General features: G+C 45.1%; 1 protein-coding gene across 6 annotated transcripts in view; it reads left to right on the top strand.

Moving 5' to 3' along the window:
* RELCH (RAB11 binding and LisH domain, coiled-coil and HEAT repeat containing) overlaps positions 1–26,381 on the top strand; it is a 1,006,576-nt gene that overhangs the window by 453,650 nt on the left and 526,545 nt on the right. For all 6 annotated transcript variants that reach the window (XM_069219494.1, XM_069219496.1, XM_069219495.1 and 3 more), the window contains 2 exons: positions 1,493–1,583; positions 17,447–17,518. In XM_069219494.1, coding sequence (XP_069075595.1) covers positions 1,493–1,583; positions 17,447–17,518 — 163 coding nt within the window. The remainder of the gene's footprint in view (positions 1–1,492; positions 1,584–17,446; positions 17,519–26,381) is intronic.

The following is a 26,381-nucleotide window of genomic DNA, read 5'->3' as shown; positions in this document are numbered from 1 at the left end:
TGTCATTTTGGCAGACAGGCAACCTTCCACTAAAACTGTCTACATCTGCTGTTGGGATAAGTTTGTTGCTTGTGCTTTCTTTAGCCCAGCATGACTTTGCTCTGGGAACCGTTAAAGGTAATTTGTCTGTCATTTTGGCTTTCTTGCACCAGTCGGCTCAACCCTCTCTGTTTATGTTGTCCATTGTGAATCAGTTTTTGAAAGATTTATATTTATTACCACCTGCTTTTTTTGTGATGCGCCATTGAGAACCTTAATTTGGTCCTTACTTTTCTCATGTGTTTTTGCTTTTAACCCCTGTATAGCTGTCCTCCCCAGGACTTGACTCTGTAAACACTGGCAATTATATCGGCCAGGAGGTTCAGTGAACTCAAGGGTCTGTCTGTCCAACATCCATACACCAACTTTTTCCCTGACAAAGTGGTCCTTCGGATGTGTGCCTCTTTCCTTCCGAAGGTGGTCACCCCATTTTACATTGGGCAGAACATCACAATGCCTGCGTTCTACACTCCACCTTATCTGTCCACGGTGGAGGAGAGGCTCCATTGTTTAGACCCTAAACGAGCTCCGTCATTCTACACTATCTGCACTCAACATCATCTGGTGGATGTTCAGCTGCTTGTTGGGTACACTGGCGCGAAGAAGGGCAAGGGTGGGCAGAAACAATCCATCTCCTGATGGATAGTACTCTGCGTAAAAATCTTCTACCCCCTGGCGAAGACGCAAACGTTTGACAGCCTGTGGGCTCACTCCACCAGGCCAAAGTCAACTCTACTGCATTAGCACGCAGGGTACCAGCCCTGGACATCTGCCAAACTGCCATGTGGACATCCCTCCGTATGTTCACAAAGCACTACTACTTGGACAGTAAGGTCTGTTGTGAGGGGCATTTCGCCCTTTCAGTCCCCCAGGATTTTTTGCTGTAAGTCATTTGGCAGATCCACCTCCAGAGAGGTATTGCTTCGATATCTATTCTAAAGTGAGGAATCTTCAGTGAGAAGACTCTTATCAGAAGAAAACGTTACTTATCTTCTGTAATGCTTTTTCTGGCAGAGACTCTGTCTAGCTGCAGATTCCTTACCGAACCTCCACATACTGCAAGCTGTGCTCTTTACTCAAAAGAACCCTTTAGACACTGCACACTGGTCAGTAAGTTAACATTGGTTTTTACATGGCATCTCGTTTTTGGGGCAGAACTAGTCACAAAAGAAACTGATTGCAGGCCCGTTGGGCTGGTGCCTATATAAGCATCCCAAAGCCACTTCTGATGAAGGTGGTGCAGAGCTGAACAACATCACCTGCCGGTGTGCAGAGGCACTGCTCAAGACTTTCCTGATCCAGTCTGATGCCTGAGGAATATTTTAAGGTGAGGAATCTGCAGTTAAATAGTGCCTTTACCAGAAAAAAGCATTACCAAAGGTAAGTAACTGTTCACTTTGTTCTGTTAATGGTGAATTATTCTACATTTTTTTAATGTTGTCTCATCTCTCAGACAGATGATCCTGACTGGGTGCGTGGCCTTTGCTCGTCACGTGGGGCCAACACGAGTTGAAGCTGAGCTTTTGCCGCAGTGTTGGGAACAGGTGATTGTTAATCATGTTTTGAATTGATAAAGGTTATCTATAATGTACTCTAATTGTTCTTTTTCAAATATCTGCACTTCAAAACCAGTACAGTGCCATGGAGGGATGTTTCACCTATTCTCCTGGTGCATATATGACATGGTATATACAGAGGTTAAAGTGGGCAGGCTCTATTGGTAACGAGGTGTCTGAGCTTTTCAAATTTTATCAAACCGGTGTGGCTATGCAAGATGGCCGACGGGACGCATCTCTGAGTAGCTCCTGTACAGTCTCTACTAATTCTGCATGACCTGCTCTGCCTCACATAAAAAAAAGTTACTGGAAGTCCTTTGCGAGGCTCAGGAAATTTGTACACTCCCGCCTACCATGAGGAAAGGGATTATATGTCTTGTGTTGAAACCCAGAGGTGACGCGACTGCCCCCCCACCTCATACAGACCTCTTACTATATTAAATTCTATAAAATATTGTTTAAACTCTTAGCAACCAGACTGGGAAGGGTAATTCTGGAATTGGTGCACGAGGACCAGTGTGGATTTATGCCAGCCCGAAGCACAACGTTCAACCTATGATGACTCACTCGTGATGCATGAAACTACAGGGGATGAACGTGCACTATCCCTGGTCTCCATTGATCTGGAGAAGGCTTTTGATATGGCGAAGTGGGCCTACTGGATGGAAGTGTTGGGAAGGATGGGATTCAGACCATCTTTAGTGTCTGGATGTGCCTATTGTACACTAATTCCATGGTTCATTTAATAATGGGGGAGACCTCTCGGAAGCATGGTCAGTGAGAAGGGGAACCAGGCAGGTATGTCCACTTTCCCCACTCTTTTTTCCCCTATCGATTGAGCCTCTGCTCTGTTGTTGCATAGAGAGTTGGAGCCCTGGGGGATCCAGGTAAAAGGTCATCATGATATTATATCCTTATACGCAGACGATGCCGGGGTATATGTACACTCTCCCAGTAGGTTGCACCAGTCTTGCTGGGACTGCTCAATGAGTTTGGTAAGGTCTCTAGGCTTAAAGTCAATCCCTGGAAGACCCTCCTGTTCCCACTTGGGTGCTTGGTCCAGAGGCCCCTGGATCAACTGCCTGTGTTGGGTCTGCATTGGAAGACGGAGGGATTCAGATATTTGGGCATGCATATCATGCATACGGATGCAGCACACAAACGTCTGAATGTTGGTAGTGTGCTGAATGATTTGGGGGGAGATTAATACGATTATGGAACACGCACCTCCTAGGTATCATAGGAAGGGCTGCAGTAGCTAAAATGTTTTTTGTTGTCCACTGTCACTAACTCATCCAGAACACGATGTTCACCCTGGGTCCCCAATTCTTCACAAGCTTGATAATTTGTTGATATCATTGATATGGGCTGGGAAGCATAGTAGGGTAGTGCTGTCAGTCCTTAAGTGTGATACGGAGTATGGGGGTCTGGCTTTATCAGATATGCACCTTTACTGTTATGCGGAAAATCTACAGCATGCTGGCCGCTGGTTAGCTGACAGTGACACATGGGAAAAATGATTATGCACATATGCTAGGGGATGGTACCTAGGCGTGCCCACTGATGCGGGGGTGATCGGATTGTCCCGTCCCTTGTCTGGCAAGGCAGACAGCAGCGCTATGGAAATAAGTGGTTAGGAATGTAGTGCGCAGGGCCCCATTTGACAGGGAGCTTAAACTCTGGGATCTGGCAGCATTTAAGGCACTGGATGTGGGTATGTCCATGGATCTATGGAGGGCAGAGGGGTGTCTGGTGGTGGGCTACTTATACTCCGGAAAAGTCTTTATTACCTTTCAAGAGGCACAGGAAACCTTTAGAGTGGGGCCAGGCCAATTTCTACATTATTCTGGGTTGGAGCACACTGCCAGAGAGATATGAGCTGGCTTTCCCACAGCACTGCAGCCCTCTAGTGGGTAAGGTGGTCTATTTCTGTGGCGAGGGAGGGGAGGCACTTAATCACCCTATTTTATAAGGCTATCCATTTAGAAATGGTCAGCGCTTCCTATGTAGCGCGTAGGAGTTGGGAGAGGGAATTAGAAGTATCCATCACGGATGTGGATTGAGCACAGGCTTGTAAACTAGTGTAGACTGAGCCCTGATATCAGCAATTTAATTTGCTACACTAAGGGCCTGATTACGACTTCGGCGGAGGGGATTACTCCTACCCAAATGTGATGGATATCCCGCCCGCCGAATTACGAGTCCATTATATCCTATGGAACCCATACTACGTCGGCGGGATATCCATCACATATGGGATCGAGTAATCCCCTCCACTGAAGTCGTAATTAGGCCCAACATTTCTACATCATACTTACATTCGCTTGAACAGGACTGACCCTTCTAAAGAGGCTAAGTGTCCATGTTGGGGGGAGTTGGGTGCTAACTTATTGCATCTCACCTGGAACTGTGCTGGGATCCAGGGATTTTGGAAGGACGTGATTCCTAAGATTACAAGAGCCACTGGTATAGTGATCCCTCTGACTCTGATAGCCTGTCTCCTGGGGTTAGTAAAACAACCTAAAGAGCGGGAAGTACTGGACCAGCTCGCCCAACTTGATTTTTTTTTTCCAGCCAAACCGAAAAGTAGCCATTGGCTGGTTGAGCACTAGGTTGCCAGTCTTGAATGTGTAGCTGCAGGATCTCCTTAAATGGGGGTAGCTGAGGAGACCCGCATGCGCCTGAATTGTAATGGTGAACGCGCAATGAATGCTATTGCAGCATGGGGGCTCCTTATTGATAACTTTAATGATGAGAACTCTATCTGTTCGGAAGCTAGTTCCAGCTATGAGGGATAAACTGGTTGGACACTGTGTTATGGTGTTATAGTTGTGACAACAAAGTGTGCAATTGGTGGATTTCTTACTAGTCTAATTTTGACGACTTGGATTGAGTAATGTACTGTTACTCAAGGAACGTCATGAAGGCTCCTATGCTTTGTTGTAGTTGATATTGCTGATACTTGCAATGCCACAATGTGTGATCATGGTACATTGTATTTAGGAACTTGCACTGCTCAAAGGGTAGCATGTGTATTTCTTTTTTAAACTGAATAAAATTAAGTTTTTAAAACGTTTTTATCAAACCAGTTCCCATGCATTCTATTAAAGAATAACTGTCCTTGCCCCTGAATGATGACCTTGCGTTGTCTCAGATTGAAAGAAAGTAATGGGGCCTCCTGCGCTGTGAATTATAGTTTATTTTGCATTTCTTTTTCATGTAATGTGTTTGAATTATATTCTGTGTGCAGTTACGTCTAGGTGGAAGCCTTAACATTATAGTTCACATTGTGTTCTTTTTAGTTATGTGCTTGACACCGCCCACTTCAACACATTGACCCTTCCCAACTGTGCTCAGATGCATAGTTCCCATACTTTTTTTATACGCTTTTTAGAATAGTTTTATACTTAATTAAAAATAAACCAAACTTTTCGGTATTTACTGGATTGATGACATTACACACAGTAAATAATTAGAAATTATTACCATAAATTAGTCTGAATAACTCTGATGGAAATGCCTGAATTTTAATATTTTTGTAAAACTTTTCAGATTCCACAATATTTTTGTGTAACAGAGTGCCTTTATGTTCTTTTCTGCTCACCCTCTAATTATTTTTTAACTATATACTTCAGTGTAAAATATTTCCCTGAAAGTTAATCTATTTTCCCTCATATTTAAACAATAAAAACAAAAGTCCCGCTTTTTTTTATGGTGTTGCCTATAACGTATTTAAATTTCCTTAAGATATAGCACCTTGAACATCTGCTAAAATATTGCATTAGTTCAAGTTACTACAAAGGTTTCTGTCATTGCCTTTTCTACAGAGACAGTTACATTATGACCAAACTACACCTGATGTCCGATGCAAAGAAAAGTAATTGACATGTTGAGGCTTTACTTGCTAGTTTGCTTGCACAGAAGATGAATTTAACTTGTAGTAATGGTTTGTGTTATATATTGTAATAGTAATAATACAAATATTTGAAAAGTCAGTACCTGGACTTTCGAAAGTTCTGCAATCTCATACGGATAGCAGATTTAGTAGTGAAAGAGTGTTAATTAACTATAACTATCAACCTGTGATGCAATATCTGTTAACTGGACAAAATATATCTTCTAGTAAGTTATCAGTTGTTATTGACAAGAACTTGCTAATAGATGTTAACTGTGCATTAAGAAAGCCAGTGGGAGTCGTGGCCTGACCGAATATGGAGTGGTTGTATCATTTGATCTTAAGCAGATTTCTTGGACTTTGACTGGAAATTCTTCAGGTAGGAACCCTCCTGACTAGTTGGCAACTTATAAAGGGACATTTTTCCTCATGTTCCTTGTGTACCTCTCTAACACAGAGGTGGGATTAGGACTGCTTCGCCCAGCCGATTCATAGAGGTGCAGTGTCTCGCAGGGGGACCTGAAACATTGATGCAGCTTAATGTTGGAGCTGACGAAGAACCCATCCAAGACACCATACAAGGATGTTGGCCTTAGCTTCCTTCCTCCTCACCAACGCCAGCGATAGATCCGTGAAAGGGCAGACATTCAAAATGGCTCTTGTTCCAGAAAGCCAGCAACAATTGCCAAAAATAATTGTGGATCCTGTAGGCAACCTGTGAAAGGAAACCAGTCGTCCATTTTCCTGAACTGCAGTTTTCTCATTGGTGCCAGACATAGATAATTGGCAGTGACTGTTAAAGGAGACCTCGTCAGAGTGGAAGAGGAGATGTAGACAGAAACAATAGAATGAAATTAAACTCTAAGCACAAGACCCAAGTCATATACGTTGTGTAAGAGGGTCTCTCATGTCGCTCATTACTGAAATCTGCCTTCTTTTAGATAACTAAGAGCAGTACCCCAAATATCCTGCGATTACTAACCACATGACAAATTGATGCAAATAAATAAGATGCACATATGGACACTTGGGATTGTGTAGCCACCCTGGACTTCAAAGTGGCAAAGATGTTGCCTGGTAAGGAGGAGAGATGGTCTGCACCCTAATACGAGGATTCACATGCAGGCACCAATTTATCACCATTTCAACGTACACCGAGGCTTAGAAGTGACTAAAGTTTACAGGAAGTTTATGAAGGTATACTTTCTGAATTAAAGCCCAGGTAGAGTTGGGTGGTAGTATGTGGCTACTGATAAGACAAAAGCCTGATTACGTTCAGAGACCTGAAATAAAGAGTCCTGCAGGGGGAAAAATCCATAATTTAAGAATACTAATGTTATTTTTTGATGCAGAGAAAGCATTCAGTTGTGTGCACTTGACAGTTCCAAGGCAGCCATCAACGTCTGTGGCCCCAGATTCCAGAAATGGGTAGAATGGTTACGAGCATGTCATGTATCAACTAGCCGGTTCCCACTCCAGCTGGTGGTAGCTGACATTGCGGTCAAGTTTGGAAAACCATTGTGCCCTGTTCAGTTCTGCTACAATGTCATCCATAGTAAGAATGATATGTAGTTTGCGTCACATAGCCTTATTTGGAAATCACATACCCACACAGGGCCGAATTGCATCAAGTTGCTTGGGCTTTGGTGCAATTACCAGGGGTGAGACCCAGGGTATGGGACCAGTGACTTTCCCAGTCACCTCTTACTGTTACAGACTTGGTTGCTCCTTCTCTACCAACAGCCTCCAGTAGTAGAGCACCATGGGCCTCACAGTGGCATCAGTGTGCAACCTCACCATGGTGTTCTTCAGCAGCCCTAGCCCCTCAAAGAGCTGGGAAAACGTCTGCATGATGATGGTGGTGTGCGACTTGTGGATCTGCCTTCTGAAGATGAGCCCCAGGTCCTCTGCTATGTGGCAGTTCAGGAGAGCACCAGTGAAGCTGTTCGTGACATGGAACCAGCCCTGTTTTGACCTTTCTTCGCTCACCAATCCAGCTTGGGGTGTGGTGTTATCCTTTCGTGTTGGGTGGTGGCCATAGCTTTCATGGAGCCTCCAATGTTTATTAGGGCCCTCACAAACGTGCCTCTGATCTCCATGGTGCACATAGGGGGCAGGCGTTTCTGGTTGCCTTCTGTAGGTCATTGTAGGAGAGCAATGTCCCTTCTCTGAACAAGAGCCCCACCCTGTGCACTTCTGTATCCCTGAGTTGATGCAGTCCTTGCAGTCCTTGCCAATGATTCCCGTGGAGGGGGGCTGTTAAGTAATCAAGTGGGAGCTCAGCAGAATAAGGGCGTTTGGTTCCAGTTCTTTGCGGGCATCTATGCATCTATGCTAGCAACATGCCATCATCTTGTGCTCCCTCATCACCCCAACAGGAGCTGAATGAGCCAGACCCATCCGGTGTTCAATCAGCCTATCTTTAGGCAGGGTCTGCCAGCTCCTAATCCACTGCATGAAATATTGCAGCTGCTCTGCAATATAGTAGGCTTCGAAATTTGGTGTGGTCAGCCAACCCGTCATGGTTGGTTGTTGCAAAGTGGAAAGTGCCACCCGCTTGCGACCCTTTCCCCATACAAATGATAGTCATGGAGTCAATTTCCTGAAAGATAGCTCAAGGGATTTTAATAGGTAAGGGTGTAAATTAATAGAGTAATCGAGGCAGTACAGTCATCTTCAACAACACCACTCTTCCCATCACTGATAATGAGAGTGAGCCCCAAAAGTCCATGGCCTGCCTCAGGAGCCAATTGTCCGTCTGATGTTGCCCTCCACGCGTGATAAACTCTCACTCCTAGATACATAATGGAATGTGGTTCCCATTTTAATGAACCCAACTCTACTGGTAGGGGGGTGTCTAGGCAAACTGGAAACCAGCTGGTTTTCTCCCAGTTAACCCGAGGCCCGATATGGCACCAAATGTTTGTAACAGCTGTTAGTCCCCAGTCAAGTCTTCCCCCCTGTCTTGTAGGTCATCTGCATAGAGCGCTATATGCTGATATTCAACTAGCACTGTAGGGCCTCTATAATTGTTCCATTGGCAGGCCTAGTGCGCAGTGGGCTCTATTGATGTGGCGAACAGCAATGGAGAGAGGGGGCACCCCTGATGGGTGCCTCGTTCTATCTCATAGCTTAGAGAAATATGCTTACCAGTCTTACTCTAGCCCTTGCGGCCACATAAAGAAGTTTGACCCAGTTTAAGAACCCATTAGCTAGGCAAAAACTAGTATCGCCTTGGCCAGAAAATTCCATTCCAGGCAGTCAAAAGCTTTTTCAATATCTACTGATAAAATCGCGGCTCGTGGGGCTGTGGTCGGAGCTTTTTCTAGCATTAACATCAGTTGACGAATGTTCAGTGCTGTGTTGCGAGCCAGAATGAAGGCCGATTGATCTTTATGTATCAGCCGAGGCGTATGGTGTAAGAGTCTGGCAGCCAGTATTCTGCTAGGTCTTCATGTCATGGGGCTGTTTCCCAGGTTTCAGTAGTGGAGCCATGAGCGCTTCTCTGGTTGACGTTGGAGGGACCTTTACCTGCTTGACCTCATTGTACATTTCTACTAATTTAGGTGCCAATTGCTCAGTAAAAAGCAGCGTAGAACTCAGTTGGGAGGCCGTCAGTGCCTGGGGTTTTTCCGTGCGCCAAATTGTTTGTGGCTGCCCTCACTTCTGGCAATGTAATGTCCCCTTCCAACAATTCTGCCTCCTCTTGTGATATTCTAGGAAACTTAAGTGGAGCAAGGAATGCCTTAATGTCATGTGGGGATACTTGGGACTTGCTCTTGTACAACCTAGAATAGTAGTCATGAAAGGCTCCATTGACATCAGCTTGTGTATGCAATCATAGTCCAGAGTCTGTTAGGATCTCCGAATTGGAGTTCCTCTAATATTGCTTGAAGCCAACCAGGCTAGGAGCCTCCCCGCCTTATCCCTGGTTGCATGGGCTGTTATCATATCATTTCAATTCGGTAGTCATGACAATGGAGTTGCTCAACTAGTTCTGCTACTTTTTCTTTAGCCCTCAGTAGGGACTCCCAGTTGGCCCGACACCCCGCATGCGCCATCTCTTTATGTTTCAAATTATAAATGGGAGACTAGTATGAGTAGTCCCTATCCTGCGGGTGTAAAGTGCGCCAGTTGTCGACCAAATTCAAATTCTCCACCAGGACGTGAATGCTTGAGCAAGCTTGCGCATCAGGGAATCAACCAGAGGTGAGACCTATCTAGGACCGGGTCTCCCACACAGTTGAAGTCCCCTCCAATTAGGACTTCGCCTATCAGATATGGAGCAAGTTGACGGGATAGCTCACCAAAGAAGCTACCTTGGTTGAAGTTAGGGGCATAAATGTTAATGAGCGTTATAGCTTTCCCGTGCAGGTGACCCCTGAGAGCCACAAAGCGTACCCCAGGGTCTTCCCTGTGATCAGTGCATCAGAATTGGACCCCAGGCTTGACCCAAATTAGCACCCCCCAGCATATGTGGAATAAGTCATATAGTACAGTTGACCTCTCCGCCGCCGCTGTAATGCTAGTCCCCCTTTCTGGAAGATGTGTGTTTCGTGCAGTATAGCCAGCTGGACCCCTCTGCGGGACAAATAGGAAAACACCTTATAACGTTTTCTTAAGGAATGGATTGTTATAGTGTGTGGGGGTGGGCATAGTGTGTTGTAAGACCAAGGGTTGACTCTCAGCCGGGTCATTATCTGAGCGAGGTACGGCTGGGACCAGGCATATGTGACCTAGAGCAGGAAAGCACCCATCACTTTGTATTCTGCACAATCCACTAGCAACCAAAACATCAACAGAACATCCCAACTCCCCTTCCGGTGCACCGGTTGGTAAACCCTCCTTGTCCATACTAAAGAAACAGACACCATATATATGGTATCTTCCACCTCTCCGGTTGAGGGGTGGTTGAGGACCATGTGCCGGTGCGGCCCACTGCACCAAGCATTAGGGTATTTAACTGGCTGTACAGGAGTGGCATACTTTCCATCTTTGTGTCTTAGGCTTCAAAGATCGGCCTCACTTCATTTTGTCCCACCTACTCCCCCCCCCCCCCCAAATACTGCAGAAGCGAAGAGATCTGCCCCAACTCTCCCGCCTCTGCTGCTCCAGTGGTTGTCAGTTGATGCCCCCTCCAAGTCCTCCTGCATTCTGTCCTCAGGGGAGGTCGTCTGATGTACAAGGAGTGACAACGGGGAGTTCCAACTCAGAATCTGATAGGTCTGAGTGATCCGCCCACGTCATGACATTACTTGAAGCAGTTCCCTTGTCCTCACCCAGCTTCGCCAGGTTCCCACCCTGGGAAGCAGGGCTGGTCGGCCCCCGCCCAAAGGTCACTATATCTTCGAGTGCCCGACGTCGGGCCTGACTTGACTCCTCGGCAGAGGGGTGGCCCCCCAGGGGCCCCATTTATTTTCTTTTGAGCGCTTTGTGTGTGGTGGCTAAGAGTCTTGTGCCTCTGCGAGGCTTGCATTTACTGTGTTTCGATCCAGGACCAAACCTCCTGCGGGGTATTGAAGAAGAGAGTGGTACCTTGCGATACAACTCTGAGTCTGTCTGAGAAGATCATAGCATAGGGTACTCCCATTTGTTGCAGCTTTTGTTTTGCAGCTAGGAACGTGTTTCTCCGATTTTGGACTTCTTTAGAATAATCGGGGAACACCATAATTTTGTATTTGTCCATCATTGTATCTCCTTTCTTCTGAGCTTGACCCAGAATGGTATACCTGTCCTTATAATTTAGGAGCCTCGCTATTACCATTCTAGGTGGGGCCCCGGGTCTTGGCGGGCGGGGATGAACCCTGTGGGCCCTCTCCAGAGCAAAAAACACCTAAAAGTCAGTAAGTGCAAGTTCCTCCCTTATCCAGGTATCTAGGAAAGGAAGCATGTCCCGGCCCTCTGATTTTTCGGGGATCCCCAGTATTCATATATTGCTCCTTCTGGAATGATTCTCCGCATCTTCGGCTCGCTGCTCAAGTGCTCTTACTTTGTCTTCCAACGTCAACAGTCGTGATTGTGTTACCTTTGTAGTGGTTGGGACTGCTGCAAATTCTCTCTCCACTGTGGTAACCCTCTCGGCCAACTGTTGGTGGTCATCTTTCAATAGGCCAAACTCGGCTCCAAGGGTGTCGATCTTTGTTTCTAGCGCTTCGCGGGTGGCCGTTATCGCCTGCAGGATGTCACCAAGTGTCGTGCCCCCTAAGTCTGACTGGAGGTCCTCCACCATCACCCGTGTGCTAGGCTTCGGCGGCGGCTAAGCGCAATCCACTCCTGTATGTCTCTTCTTATGCGATTTCCCCATGGTGGTGAGGATCCGATCCAGTCAGTGCTCCCTTTATAATTCTTGTCCAGCCGTCAGTAGTTATGTCCCTTCAGGATTTGCTGGCCAAGGGCCCAGTGGCTCGGTCGCCACTCCCTCTTTTGGTCGTCCATTGATGCACTATCACCAGTCTGACGTCTGGTTCCTTTGTCATCTGCCACTACCCAGCAGGACCGGATCCCACCGAGCGGCCACCGGTCCTAATCACAACCTCCGCGGGCACCCAGCTCCTCCAAGATCACAGTGTCTGCTTAAGCAGTGCCCCCCCGCACTGGGCCCCATGTCTCTGTCCTCACCTTGGGGAGGGGTGCCTCCAGAGTATTCCAAGGCCATGACCCCAGCTTCACCCTCCCCGTCAGTTGCTCGTCGCCTCCACCTTCAGGTTCCGTCCAGGGCTGCCCCTGCCCTCCCTGGGGAAGAGGAGGGGGGGCTTGTGGGGTGCCAGTAGCTCTTACTCCCCACCAGATCAACCTGCAGGACCCCAGGGAGGAGTGGGAGGACGCGCCGTGGATCCGCACCTTGTCCCTGGCCCCTAGACGCATCCACAGTCCGGTGTCGCTGACTGGGCCCCTGCCTTCAAGGCTCTGCTGTGTGCCTATTCTCCAGGAGACCGGGGCCACCCAGGCGCCACCAGTGCCCCACCCACCCAGGCTATCGGAGAGGGGCTGGAGGAGAACTCAGCACGACGCACCAACAGGCCGCACTAGGCCTCCGGGCTTTCAGCGCCTGCTCCCCCAAACGTCTGTTGTGCCAGTCAGATCTTCCTTGCTGCAGGTAGCTTCCCTCATCTGTCCCAGCGGCCCATCTGCTCATCCTCCAGGGGGGGGGGGTGCGAGGGCTTCGCCGGCCCTACGGTCCGCCCCAGCCTCTCTGCTCACCCAGCTTTGGCCGAGGCCGCAATCGTGGACCGAAGTGCCCCTGCGGGTCCGTTATCGCTGGGGGAGGACCTCTGCCAAAGCGGTGCGCCACTCCATTGCAGGCGCCAACAGGATTTTGTCAGTTAGTGTGCTGGCCACGACGGAGCAGCGTTTTACACGTCTGCTTTCTCTGCTATCTTGGCCACACTTCTACCAAAAAGAAAGCCAGTTATCACACTTCTGCATTTAACTATTCAATGAGGTCGTCAACACAAGGCATTTCCTTACTAGGTTGTGGTAAGTTCATGGCTTTCATGGTAACAACATGAAAGTCTAAATATACAAATACAATTTAAACTCTTAAGGAATAGTTGTGGTTTAAAGGCACAAGCACATTTTATTAAATTGCTTGATGGATAAAGTTTTTCAAGATTGTTGGAAGCAAAACTAATTCTTTCAGGTTGTTTTACTCGTATTCTTTCTTTCAGATCCAGATATAACTGATAGTTTAAGTTTGATGGAGCCTAGGTCATATTATTGTACTGTTACGTATTTAAAACAATTCAACACAGAAAATATATTGAATTATATTAGGTCTTACATCTCACATTGTCTCTTAGCTTTCTTTGAAGGTTTGTAGTGTTCTGACGTAAATATACTTATCCAGCTTTTCCAAATAAATGTTCTTTGAGCTTTTTGACTATTACATTCCTGTTTAATTAATTATTTGCTTTCTGGGCGTGTGAACGTTGGAAAGTGCTAATCTGTTCCTACAGTCAGGTTTTCAGTCATATGGCTAATATTAACAAGCATTGGCAAACTCATTAGGTCTCGCCTATGCAAGAGCTGTTGGCTTTGTCAATGTGTTTTGCCATGTTGTACACCAGTGTGGCTGCTGTTCTGCATGGCTACAAGTTAGTGGCTTGGAGTGTCAGAGTGGAGTGGGGGTGTAGAGTGTTGTAGAGTGGATTTGTTTCAATGTTGTAGAGTGTATTGGGGGAGTAGAGTATCGTAGAGTTGAGCAGAGTAGAGTTCAGGAAGAAAGTATTGTTGAGTGGGTGAAATAGGATGGAATGGGTTGGAGTGGATTAAGGTGGGGTGGATTGGATTGGCATAGGGTGGGGTGGATTGAGTGGAGACAATTGAATCGGGGTAGGGTGGATTGAAATGGGGTCAAGGGAAATGGATTGGATTGGTTTTGAGTGGGGTTGATTAGATTGGATTGGGGAGGGTGATTTGGATTGGAGTGATATATCTGGTGTGTGGTGGATTGGATTGGGGTGGGTTGGTTTGGAGTGGGGTGGATTAGATTGGAGTGGGGTGAACCAGAGTGGTGTGGACTGAACTAGGGTAGGGTGGATTGGATTAGGATATAGTGAGATGGATTGGAGTAGTGTGGTGGATTAGGGTGGGTGGGTTGGAGTGGGGTGAACTGCATTGAGGTGAGATGGATTGGATTCCACTGGAGTAGGGTAGATCGTATTGGGGTGCATGGGATTGGCTTGAGTTGGGTGGATTGGATTGTGTGGGGTGGATTAGGGTGGATTGAGTGGGGTGTATTGCATAGGGGTGGAGTGTATTGAATTGTAGTGGGGTGGATTGGATTGTGTTGTATTGGAGTGAGGTGGATTGGAGTGGAGTTGATTGGTTTAAATTGGAGTGGACTGGACTGAATTGGGGTGGACTGAACTGGGGTGGGGTAGGTGAATTGGATTGGGGTAGAGTGTGGTGAATTGAAGTGAGTGGTGTGGATTGGGGTTGAGTGGATTGGAATGGGGTGTATTGAAATGGGGTGGGGTGCCTGGATTAGGGTTTGGGCTGCAGTGGGATGGATTGGGGTGGATTAGAGCAGGTTGGATTGTAGTAGGGGATGGAGTGCATTGGATTGGCATGGGGGATTGGATTGCAGTGGGTGGATTGGTGTGGGGTAGGCTAGATGGATTGGATTGGAGTTTGGTGGACTGATTTGGCGTGGGATGGATTTGAATGGGGTAGAGTGGGGCAGATTGTACAGTGTTGTGGATTAGAGTTGGGTGGAGTGGATTAAAATTAGGTGGGGTGGACTGGACTGGTGTGTGGTGGATCAGATCAGACTGGGGTGGATTGCAGTGGGCGAATGGATTGGAGTTCGATGGACTGAATTGGGGTGGGGTGGGGTGGATTAGATTGGGCTAGAGTGGGGCAGATTGGAGTAGAGTGTAGTGGATTGGAGTAGAGTAGAGTGGGGTCGATTGGAGTGGATTGGGATGGGGTTGAATGGTTTAAAATGACGTGACGTGGACTGGAGGGGTGGATTGAAGTGGCATGGGTTGGATTGAGTGGAGTGGATTGGATTGCATTGAGGTGATGTGGATTGGTGTGGGGTGAATTGGGGTGGAGTGGATAAGATTGGAGTGGGGGTGGATTGGATTGAGTAGGATGGATGGATTGGAGTGGGGTGGAGTGAAGTAGGATGGATTGGTGTGGGATGGATTGGATTGGAGTGGGGTAAACTGGATGGATTGGATTGGATTGCAGTGCAGTGACAACTGGGATGGGGTGGATTGGTTTGGGGTAAAATGGGGTGGATTGGGATAACATGCAGTGGATTGCAGGGGAGTGAATTGCAGTGGGTTGGATTGGATTGGATTGGAGTGGCTTGGGTTGGATTGGAGTGGTTTGGATTGTTGTGGGGTGGCTTCGATTGGCGTGAGGTGGATTGATTGGAGAGGGATGGACTGGATTGGAGTGGGGGAGATTAAGGTGTTTTGGAGTTTGGTGGATTGGTCTAGAGTAGGGTGGATTAAAGTGGACTGTATTGGATTGGGGTGGTGTGGACGCATTGGATTAGAGTGAGGTGAATTGGGCAGTGGTGGATTTCATTGGAGGTGGGTGGATTGGATTGGGGTGGACCGGAATAGATTGGATTGGAGTGGATTGGATCGGTGTGAGGTGGATTGTATGGGTGTGGGGTGGACTGGATTGTTATGGGGTGGACAGGATTGTAGCGGGTGGATTAGAGTGGGATGACTTGGGATGGAGTGGGTGGATTGGATTGCTATGGGGGAATTGGAGTAGAGCAGATTGTTTTGGATTGAAGTGGGTTGTTTGGGATTGGAGTGGGACAGGTTGCAGTGGGTCAGATTGTTTAGTTTAAAATGGGACAGATTGGAGGGGCAGGTTGTTTTGGAATGAAGTGGGGCAGAATGGAGAGGGGCAGATTGTTTTAGATTTGAGTGGGACAGATTCTGTTGGATTGGAGTGGGCAGATTGTTTTTATTAAAGTGGGGCAGATTGGAGTGAGACGCATTGGAGTGGGGCAGATTGTTTTGTTTTGGATTGGACTGCAGCAGATTGCAGTGGGGCAGATTGTTTTGGTTTGGAGTGGGTAGATGGGAGTGGGGCATTTTTTTGGGGGGATTAGAGTGGAGCATATTGTTTTGGTTGGGAAGGGCATATTGTTTTGGATTGCGGTGTGGGCAGATTGTTTTGGTTTGAACTGGGGCGAATTGGAGTGGGGCTGATTAGAATTAGGTGGCTACGGATTATTGGAGTGGGGGAGTTTGAAGTGGATTGGGTTGACTGGTTTGATATGAAGTGGGGTAGATTGTAGTGGGGCAAGTTGGATTTGGGTGGATTGGGGTGTACTGCATTATTGTGTTAAAGCGTCATTTCAGACATTGCACATATTAAAGAAGCAGTGTCACTTTGCAATATTCAGCACAAGATAATCAAAACATGAGGTCAAAGTGAGAAAAGATGACTTGGCTAAATGCATGAAAGTTAGGTATAAAAAAAATAAAAGTTTGCTTTTTTTTTTTTTAACCTGCTGGGCACATTTTTGCTGGTCACAAGCCTTCTGTGTGCAAGACACTGAAAGTTACAAAGATTAAAAAGGTTCGTACCTCAATCAGTCGGGAGCAGCGCGCTGGCACTGATTAGGTTGAATCAATCAGTGCATGGTCTCTGCTCCACACAGAGAAACGGAAATGATCCTGAGCCTGCAGTAACAAATTACGAATCTGCAAGAAGTGTCAGGCAAGCAAACAAATGGTTAGCGGCAAGCGGGCTCAAAGCCTTATACTCTACACAACAGAGTCCTGCAAGCAAGATGCATGCGTTGGCACATGCACTCGCAGTCTTGACCCTAAAATTGGAGTTTGTTGCTATTTTGGAGATATTGCCAAATATTTTTTTTTCTCTCTATTTGCGTAAAATGCTCAGAATGGTCTTTACCACTGTGATGGTTGAATTACGTTTTTGGTGTGGATGGTGAGATTGTAGGAAAGACTGGTATTTGTGTGACCTTGTCTTTGATGATCCCACCAGAGCATTTCCGATATTTAGGCTATGAAATATTCTATAATCATTTGGTGGCAGGGTATATTGGAAAAAGTGAAGAATTTGGAAGTGAAGGAAATAGAATTTTCTAATGTAAGGTAAGCTCTTATCTTCTGCACATAGTGCTAAACCTTAATTTCTTTTGGCTGTATACATATAGTGACGTTTAGTTTTTACGTGCTGAGTCGTCTTGCTCATTGTAAGCTTTTCTAGTGTTATGCCCTACAATTATAACTTTTCACATGTTGTTGCCATGGTGATACATCGCTCTGGCAAAGTTGTAAAAAATTATTTTGAGCTCTTTAGGTCTTTATTCCTTATTTCATTCTTTTCTAACATCTCTTCTAAATATTGTGAGCTGCTAAACGTGCTTTAAACCATGCCTTTTTAGTATTTGAATACTAATTTATTTGTGTTCTCTATCTAAAAATGAAAAATATTTTCTTTGTTTTCTTAGATCAGTCACAAGTACCCGGAGAGAAGGCTGTTGGTGGCCGAGGCTTGTGGAGCTCTTGCACCATATTTACCTGTAAGGATTGCCTCCCTTTTATTTTAAACTACTTGTTGACATTTCATTGAGAACAGCATTCTTATTGGCTTGTGCACAGTAACTTAAACTGACAAAGATATTTATTAGTGCGTAAATTATTCATGCATGCTTGATCATTTCTCGTTATCCATAGTCCTGTTCATTAGCAGCTACGGACTACACTAAGAGCTTTTTAGATTTATATTTAAGTGCTACAGTTGCGTGTAGAAAAACTGTATTTTGTGTTTTAGTGCGTTTTTTTATAGCCAAGAAATGCACCTCATCACGTACAACCGCAGTTGTAAACAGTACTCTTATGCAGAGTATATGGTTATAGGAATCGTGTTACTTGTATACACTGGCAAATAACACTACCCACATATGTAAAGCAAAACTGTTAGCATAGTCAGAACCTCCAGTAATATTGGCAGTAGTAAGATTGGTATAGTAGAATTGGCATTGGCAAAGCCACTAGATCTGGTGCTGTCCGCCAATATTTTGGCAATTCTTGTTTTGTCGTGGTTTTTGCAAAACTTTAGGAACCTGCTGAGTGTTTGTCAATCTAAAGAAAAAACATTGACTAAAGGCGAAAACATTTTTTAGTCTCAAAGAATGCACTCATTACCATAGTACTCTTTAGCACTGCAGGGAATTACTTTGTGTGTGTATGTGCTCATTGTGAAACTCATGGTCAGGTCAGCCAATGACTGAAGTGGGGTGACTCATTGCCACTTGATGCATGCTTAAGAGGGTTAGAGCAAAATGTGAATGAGACAACCCCAGTCAAATGTATGACATGTGGGGAAACCCCTTATAAGTAACTGTGTCTACATCATCATGTTTTTTTAATAATCTGTTTATTGAATAGTAATCAGTGTTCTATACATCACATCCACAGTATGTTTTAATACATTGCATTCCACTAGTAGAAAAGTTTAACACTGACAAACAATAGAAACAGTAAAAGAAAACAGATAACAGTACGTTCACCGTGTTCATTCCTCTGCAGAGTCAGTACCTTACAAGGACTTCACCCACTACCCTTTTGAGTAGTCCAATATTTTTCTGCCTTTCTGAAGCTATTTGTCACATAGCTGAATTGTTAGTCACGTTTTGGGGGTATTCCTCGGGGAGTCCCATTATTCTTTCCACCTTCCAAAAAATAAAATCTCTCTCTCTCCCCCGCTCCCCCCAGCCAGTCGTCAAGGCCTCAGGACAGTCATCTTTGTCCCCCCCCAAAGCCCCGGGTTTGGCCTTGAGATTGTGCACCCTGTCCATCTTCAACATCTTCATCAGTGTGCATATTTTCTAGGCGTGCAGCCCAGGTTTCCAAGTCCTCCTGCTGCTTTTGGTCCTTCTGGCTAAGCTTCATATGTATTTTCTCTTCAATCGCCCACTCACCTACGTTCCTACACCACAGGGCCATTGAAGGGGCCCTAGCAGCCAGCCAGCCATCCCATGGCAACCCTTCTCTAAGCTTACGCTAATTCCAACAGCATAAACGTCCTGCACATTTTACCCCATCAATGCTTTTTAATAATTCCAAGCAGGCAGGCCCTAGACAGGTCCTCGATTGTCAGTGCAGTCAACGTCCTCAACCTCGCAGTCTTACGCATAATTTCAGTAAAATCAAACTGTCTTGGCTAACGCAGACCTAAAAACACTAATCGTTCTGCCTTTGGAAGAAGGAAGGAAAGAATTTCAATTTTTTTCTTTGTTTCCTTAACAATTGTCCACTTATTATGAATTCACTCATATAATTTTGAAGCTTTTAGTTAGTGTACTACATTATTAATAAAAGGAGAATAACTTAATACTGAAAAGTTTCAAAAAGATGCAATCTGTTATGCTGTGAAATACCAGCAGTCAGATAAAGGACCCTTCAAAAGGGATTTACCATAGCATTGGCAGGAGACAGGAACTGATAAAGCATAGAATGTGGCGTGTGCTCACATCTGACAGACAGGTCCTGATTTCACTTCATACTCTAAACACAAAGGCAACACTAAAGTAGTAATGAATTAAAAACAATGGCACTGGAGAGAATTACCTTGTGTATGATGTGTTCATTGTGAAAGAGCAAAATACAGTCACTCAAGATAAAGTTTACTAGTGGCTGACGTAGGCAAGCCTATTGCCCCATGCGCTAAGGTGTAGTGGGCGGAAGCAAAATGTGAATGACCGCAGACCGATGAAAACCTATTCAAGTAAGTATATTATACAAATAATATTAGTAAAATGAAAAGACCTTGGCCAACACCAGACCTAAAAAGGTGTTGTTCCAGAGCAAATAAAGAAATATTTCTGCATGAAGGGGGCATCCATGACTCGTTTTGTAAATCACACAAATCTAATTTTCAAAGCTGCACTGTTAATTTTACTTCAACATCTCAGGCACGGTCCTCAACTATGCAGCCAGCTGTTTTTTGGGCTTTTTAAAAAATATCTACTTTTAATGTGTGGAAAGCGTGTGTCCACAAGCTTCATAATTACCAAGCAGGAACTTTCTGGAAATATCTCACGTGCCAAGGCTGTAGATACTTCTGGAGACAGTGTTTGGTTACTGAAAAATGAAAATTGGGTAATAGGTTGATTCCTGGATAGGAATACATCAGACAGGGTAATTGCTCAGAAGTCCAAAACACAGGACAGAGTGGAGTGATTTGGTGTGGCTTACTGATGATTGTTGGATTTATTTGAGCTCTGAAAGATTCCAGAATTCTGGATGAGGACTGGAGAGCAGTGATGGAAGCTGCAGAGTGAACAGAGGCATGTCAGGAACTCCCCTGGGTGAAGGTGGGAAGCATTCCTGGGACTATGCACCTCAGATGCCAGCCAAAACACTGTTACCATTAACAGGTTCACAAACCAGCCACCCCTCAAGTTAGACAAGTGGCTACCAAATTAGGGCCACATTCAGACACTAGGCTGTGCTTTACTCCTTGCCGCTATATGAAGGTAACAGTTGAGGTCTCATTTTTGACTATTGTCTGTGTCAAACATTAGGAGGCCGTTGCGTTTTAATAGATTGTCTTAGTTAGAAAGGTTTGTATCATCTTTCCCACAAAAAGTATGTGAGTTTGAATCAGCTAATGTGTGAATTTGTCTTTACTCCAGTATTGGAACTTTCATAGATTCACATTGAATCCTTCCCCGTCGTCGAGATGGGAGCCCCCGGTACATCAAAACAGCTATGCCTATAGGCTACAGCAAAGAAAAAAGGCCTAAGCCTTCACTTTAGTAGCCTATCCTCCTCATTATGAGCAAAAGGACCAAAACAAGGCCCAGCCAATCAGGCCTCCCCTCCCTCTAAAACCTTCCTGAGAGGAGCTCCCTTCCCTCAGATTTTCTCAAGCAGGAGTATAAGGAGTATAAGAGTATCTGAAGAAGACAGGAGAAGGTGAGCTTCCCAGGGGAGAAGGGAGGGTTGCATGTGAATCTAAGAAAGATTCCAATACTGGAGAACTACAGCTACAGGTAAGTAACTTATTTCCTTACTCCAGTATTGGAACTTTCATAGATTCACATGCTTGAATCAGAATAGCAAGCAGTAATGAAGCACATTGTATAACATTAAACTATACGTATAGTTATTGAAACATGCACACATAAATGCATCTAATATAAATAAATATATATATATATATATATATATATATATATATATATATATATATATATATATATATATATATATATATATATACACACACACCTTGGAACATCTATATATCAGCAAAATCTTACGGTACGTTAAAACAGGCAAATTATGAATATGAGAGCCGTAGAGGAGGAAAAACAAACGTATGCAATGTGCACAAATTAGACTGGGCTGGCGAGATAAGGAATAAATAACTTAAAACCGCTCACCGCTAGTGGAAAAGATGTCGCAACACCGCTTGCCCTACCGCCATATCTCCTTGCTGAGTTTCCTCCAAACAGTAATGTCTTGCGAACGTATGCACAGACTTCCATGTGGCTGCTCTGAAGATGTCCTGAATGGGCACTCCAGCAAAAAGTGCCATGGATGCAGCCATTTTCCTTGTAGGATGTGCCCGCGGTGGATTCTGCAAAGGTTTTCCTGCTGATGTATGACAACAGTTAATGGCAGAGGCTATCCACCTCGCAATTCCTTGTTTAGATGAAGCTCGCCCCTTGCGTGGAGCACTGAAAGCCACAAAAAGCTGGCTAAATTGTCTAAACTGTTTAGTTCTGTCTAGGTAAAATTTCAGGACCATCCAAAAAGTGTAGAGCCTGTTCTGCAGACGTCGATGGGTTAGGAAAGTATGTTTTCAGTATCACTGGTTGATTTATATGAAAATCGGACGGAACCTTAGGTATGAATTTCGGATTTGTTCGTAAAATTACTCTATCCTTTGTGAATTGCAAGAAAGGATCCTGGATCGTGAATGCCTGAATCTCACTTACTCTTCTAGCCGAGGTGAGAGCGAGCAGAACTTTCCAGGATAGGAACTTTATATCCGCCTTGTGGATTGGCTCAAACGGTGGTTTCATTAATTGAGACAAGACCAAATTAAGGTGCCATGAAGGAGGTGGAGGCCGTACCGGAGGGAAGGACCTGAACAGACCCTCAAACAGTTTTATGACTCTCACCGACCACAGGGGAGGCTCGTTCTCCATACGCCTATAAAGAGAAATTGCTGCCAGGTGAACTTTAATCGAAGAAATCGCCAAACCCGATTTGGCCAGAAGCAGAAGATAAGGTAAAATCTGCTGCGGCGATGAAGAAAAGGGGTGCACCTGGGCCCGGGCATGCCAAGCGCAGAATTTCTTCCACTTCAGACGATAACATTTTTTGGTACTCTCAGCCACAGCTCTGGCAAGAATGGCCCTGCAATCCAATGGCAAATCTAGATGCGCAAACTCATGAAAGATTCCAATACTGGAGAACTACAACCTGTAACTTATTTTCTTCTCTATTCTGGAAAGCAAAAGCCTGTTATGAATTGTGGTATCAAAAATTGTGGTCAATTTTGCTGTAGCAGGGTACGTTAAAATATACACATGCACTAGCAAGCAATTCTTCCCCAGCCAAGAACCATCCATGCCTGCCAGCTTTTAGATATCTAGAGTGTTTTCACCACAAAGTCCTTCCAGTTCTCACATTAGAGTATTTTGGAAATCTTTTTTATATATTATTTCTGGAGTTGTGTTATGAGCTAAAGTTAAATGCCTTGTAACATGTGAGTGTGTGTTTTTTTTTCCATTTCACTTCTTCACTTAACCTCAAGGTTTAAGACACCCTGGGGGCCTGTTAGTCTTTTTACTCTGATGTCTGGGTTAGGTATCCTGCGAGGTCTAACACTGGGGCTTCCTCAAGGGCCTATGGCCCTTTACTACCAGATGCATTGATCTAAGGTGTCCAGGCATTAAGCATGGTTTTGGTCAAGGCACTTCTTCAGAATAAATACTGTCTTACCAAGAAGCACTGAGTGCTCTAGCAACCAGAACTACCTAAGACATTTTTTTCTGCTGCATGTCTGGCCTGTCATCAGGTAGCAGCTTTGTCATGCATTTTCTTTTCTTATGCTGTTCTGGAAAATTAGGTCTTACAGAGCCCCTGATTGTGTCTCTGCAGAAGGTGCCTATATGGGCCTATGGTTAGTACTTATTGAGCTTTCCCAAAGGGCCACTCTGGACCCTCAAGAAATTTCGTATTGGGGCCTACATCTGGTCCTCGTGAGATGGCTGATCCTTTACATACATCACACCAAATATCCTGGATGGACCATCAGTTCTTTCTGTGATTCTCTGGAGTAAAAAATTGCAGGGTAGTACAGAAGTGAATTCTCTGCTGTCTGATTGTGCTCCAGATTAAGATCTGCTGTACTTTGACTAAAAAGCAGCTTACAGAAGACTGCATCTCATTGTACCAGTGCCAAAGCTGCTACCACTGTGTTAGCATGTGGAGTCCTTGTCCTGAGCGTTTGCCAGGTGGCTGCGTGATCGTACCACCATACGTTCACAAAGCAATATTGCCTCTGGACAGTCATGTTCACCGAGAGGCGCATTTTGCCCGCTCTTATCTGCAAGATTTTATTGTTAAGTCCATCCACAGACCCACCTCCAATTGGTTACTGGTTTGCTCTTCGCTCAAAAGGTGAGGAATCTGTGGCTAGAAGTCTCTAGCAGGAAAACAAGTTGCTTCTCTTTGGTAATGCTCTTTCTGGTAGAGACTATCTAGTTGCAGATTTTTTACCAACCTTCCCATCTTCCCCTTTCCATTGTTGGCGTCTATCCATTAATTAGCTATTAAGTCTAGGAATCTGCACACTGGTCTCACCAATTTAATTTTGGAGCTCTGCATCTGGAGGCGTCTACAGATTTGAAAGCAACTGACATCAGTGCGCTGGAGTGGTCTTTTATAGGCTCTGCAAGTCACTTCCAGAGCTTATCAGTGCAGAGCCGCATGGCACCACTTACTGCCACACAGAGGTACTGCTGAAGGGTTTCCTTATCCAGTCCGACCCATGGGGAATATTCAGAAGGTGAGAATTCTGTCTCTAGATAGTCTACCAGAAAAAGGGTTATTTCTTCTTTGTAGCCATTTTGTGACTTCCATGATCTACTATAAGAAATGAGATGGCCATTTTTAAAGGTTTAAGTTAAGATAGCAACAATAAGCAGAAAGCACTAACTGTGGTCAAAAGTAACCTTATTAAAGTCTGGTGTGCAGAGTTAAAAACTTCAGGATTTTACATGAGGAGGTCAGCTGATGCAATCCAAGGGTCCATGTCCTGGGAGACACCTCTCGGGGATCAGGAATTCACTTCACTAGAGGCCAGCACGACAGAGGCAGGCCCAGTTGCATCAGGTCAGTGGGACAGTGCAGGGAGGCCTCTGGAGTGTTGTGTCCCTGTAGCTGGGCACAAGAGGTCAGTCAACTTGACCCTCTGAGTCACTCTTATTAGCCTGGGGTGAAGGGAGCAGGTCTAGTCTTCTTTCTAAGAAAGCAAGTCATGCCTCAAGCTGCAGGGCAGTTTTCTGGATGACAAGGCAGGCCTCAAACAGCAGGGTAGTCTTCTGGGGAACAAAGCAATCCTTCTGTAATGTTCACAGGCCCAGGAGTGTACTGAAGGGTTGGTTTGATGGTGCAAAATGTATATCTGTTGCCAGCCATTGAAGTTGGAGAAACGTATTGGCTATCCCCCATGTGTGTTGGTTAATGGTCTTCCTTACCCATCCCAGGCTCTAAGAGGTTTAGGGCGACAAAAGGCTGGTGTCACGCTCTTTTTGAGTGTGCTGGAGGCAGCCCTTTGAAATGTAAGTGCCGCAGGGAACAGCTCCTCCCCACCCACCCTGACAGGAAGACACATCCTTCCAGCACCTGGTTCCCCTTTTGTCTCAGTGTCTATACACAAAGGCCAACTGCCAGCTAATCACAGTCATGTGACGCAGGACATAGGCTGCAGGCACCAAATGCCTAGGACAAGAAAATGCCAGCGAGTGGTATTTTCAGAATTGTGACTTAAAAATAAAACTTTACTATTAAAGCGAACTTGACATTACAGTTGTTTTGAGAATAAAGATGACATTCCTACCTGTTCCCCAATCAAACGTTAGCTCTTATTAAATGTAATAATGCAGCCTAATATTACCCTGTTAGAGAGGTAGGCCTCAGAGTAGTGAACAACACATTTGGGAGTATTTCACTACCAGGACACACAAAACTTAAAAGTACATTTCCAACCTTTTAAATGCACTGCTCATTGCCCTACGTACAATTTAGGACCTACCTTAGGGATGACTTGTGTGTATTAAAAAGGGAGGTTTAGGCCTTGCCCTTGCAAAAGTCCCCCCCAAGTTGAATTACCAGTTTTTTAACCCCTTCGCTGCCAGGCCTTTTCCCCTCCTGAGCCAAGCCTTTTTTTGGCTATTTGGGGCAGTTCGCGCTTATGCCCTCATAACTTTTTCTCCACATAAGCTACCCACCCCACATTTACGTCCTTTTTCCCCAACCTCCTAGGGATTCCAGAGGTACGCAGACTTTGTGGGTTCCCCTGAAGGAGACCAAGAAATTATCCAAAATACAGCGAAAATTTAGCTTTTTCAAACAAAATTGGAAAAAAGGGCTGCAGAAGAAGGCTTGTGGTTTTTCCCCTGAAAATGGCATCAACAAAGGGTTTGCGGTGCTAAAATCACCATCTTCCCAGCTTTCAGGAACAGGCAGACTTGAATCACAAAAACCCATTTTTCAACACAATTGTGGCATTTTACTGGGACATACCCCATTTTTACTATTTTTTGTGCTTTCAGCCTCCTTCCAGTTAGTGACCAAAATGGGTGTGAAACCAATGCTGTATCCCAGAAAGCTAAACATTTCCGAAAAGTAGACAACATTCTGAGTTCAGCAAGGGGAAATTTGTGTAGATCCTACAAGGGTTTCCTACAGAAAACAACAGCTGAAAAAAAAATATTGAAATTGAGGTGAAAAAAACAGCCATTTTTCTCCACGTTTTACTCTGTAACTATTTCCTGCGATGTCAGATTTTTTTTTGATTTTTTTTTTTAATAAAGATTTTTATTCATTTTATCTGAATGGAACAGTGCAAACATGTTACAACAATAAAAACTAAGGAAACAAAGTAAAAAGATATCAACAGTTACCGACAAATCGACACGATCTTTAAGTTATAGCATCTTCTGCATATTGAGTGTTCCTCTTAATGGTCTAAATGACTTTAATAATCTTAGTGGCCCTGTCCAGTTCCTTTTGGTCTAGGATGTGAGTTATAGTCTGGGTCTTGTCCCATCGCTCGAGTGCGGGTTCTGCAGTCTTCGCTGCCACTTTATTTGTTAGGGTTCCACTTCGTCATCATACCACCCTTTGTGGGTCTGGTCC

Source organism: Pleurodeles waltl, chromosome 2_2 (genome assembly GCF_031143425.1).
Source record: "Pleurodeles waltl isolate 20211129_DDA chromosome 2_2, aPleWal1.hap1.20221129, whole genome shotgun sequence".
NCBI classification, from domain to species: domain Eukaryota; kingdom Metazoa; phylum Chordata; class Amphibia; order Caudata; family Salamandridae; genus Pleurodeles; species Pleurodeles waltl.
This window is presented reverse-complemented; position numbering and strand designations above follow the sequence as displayed.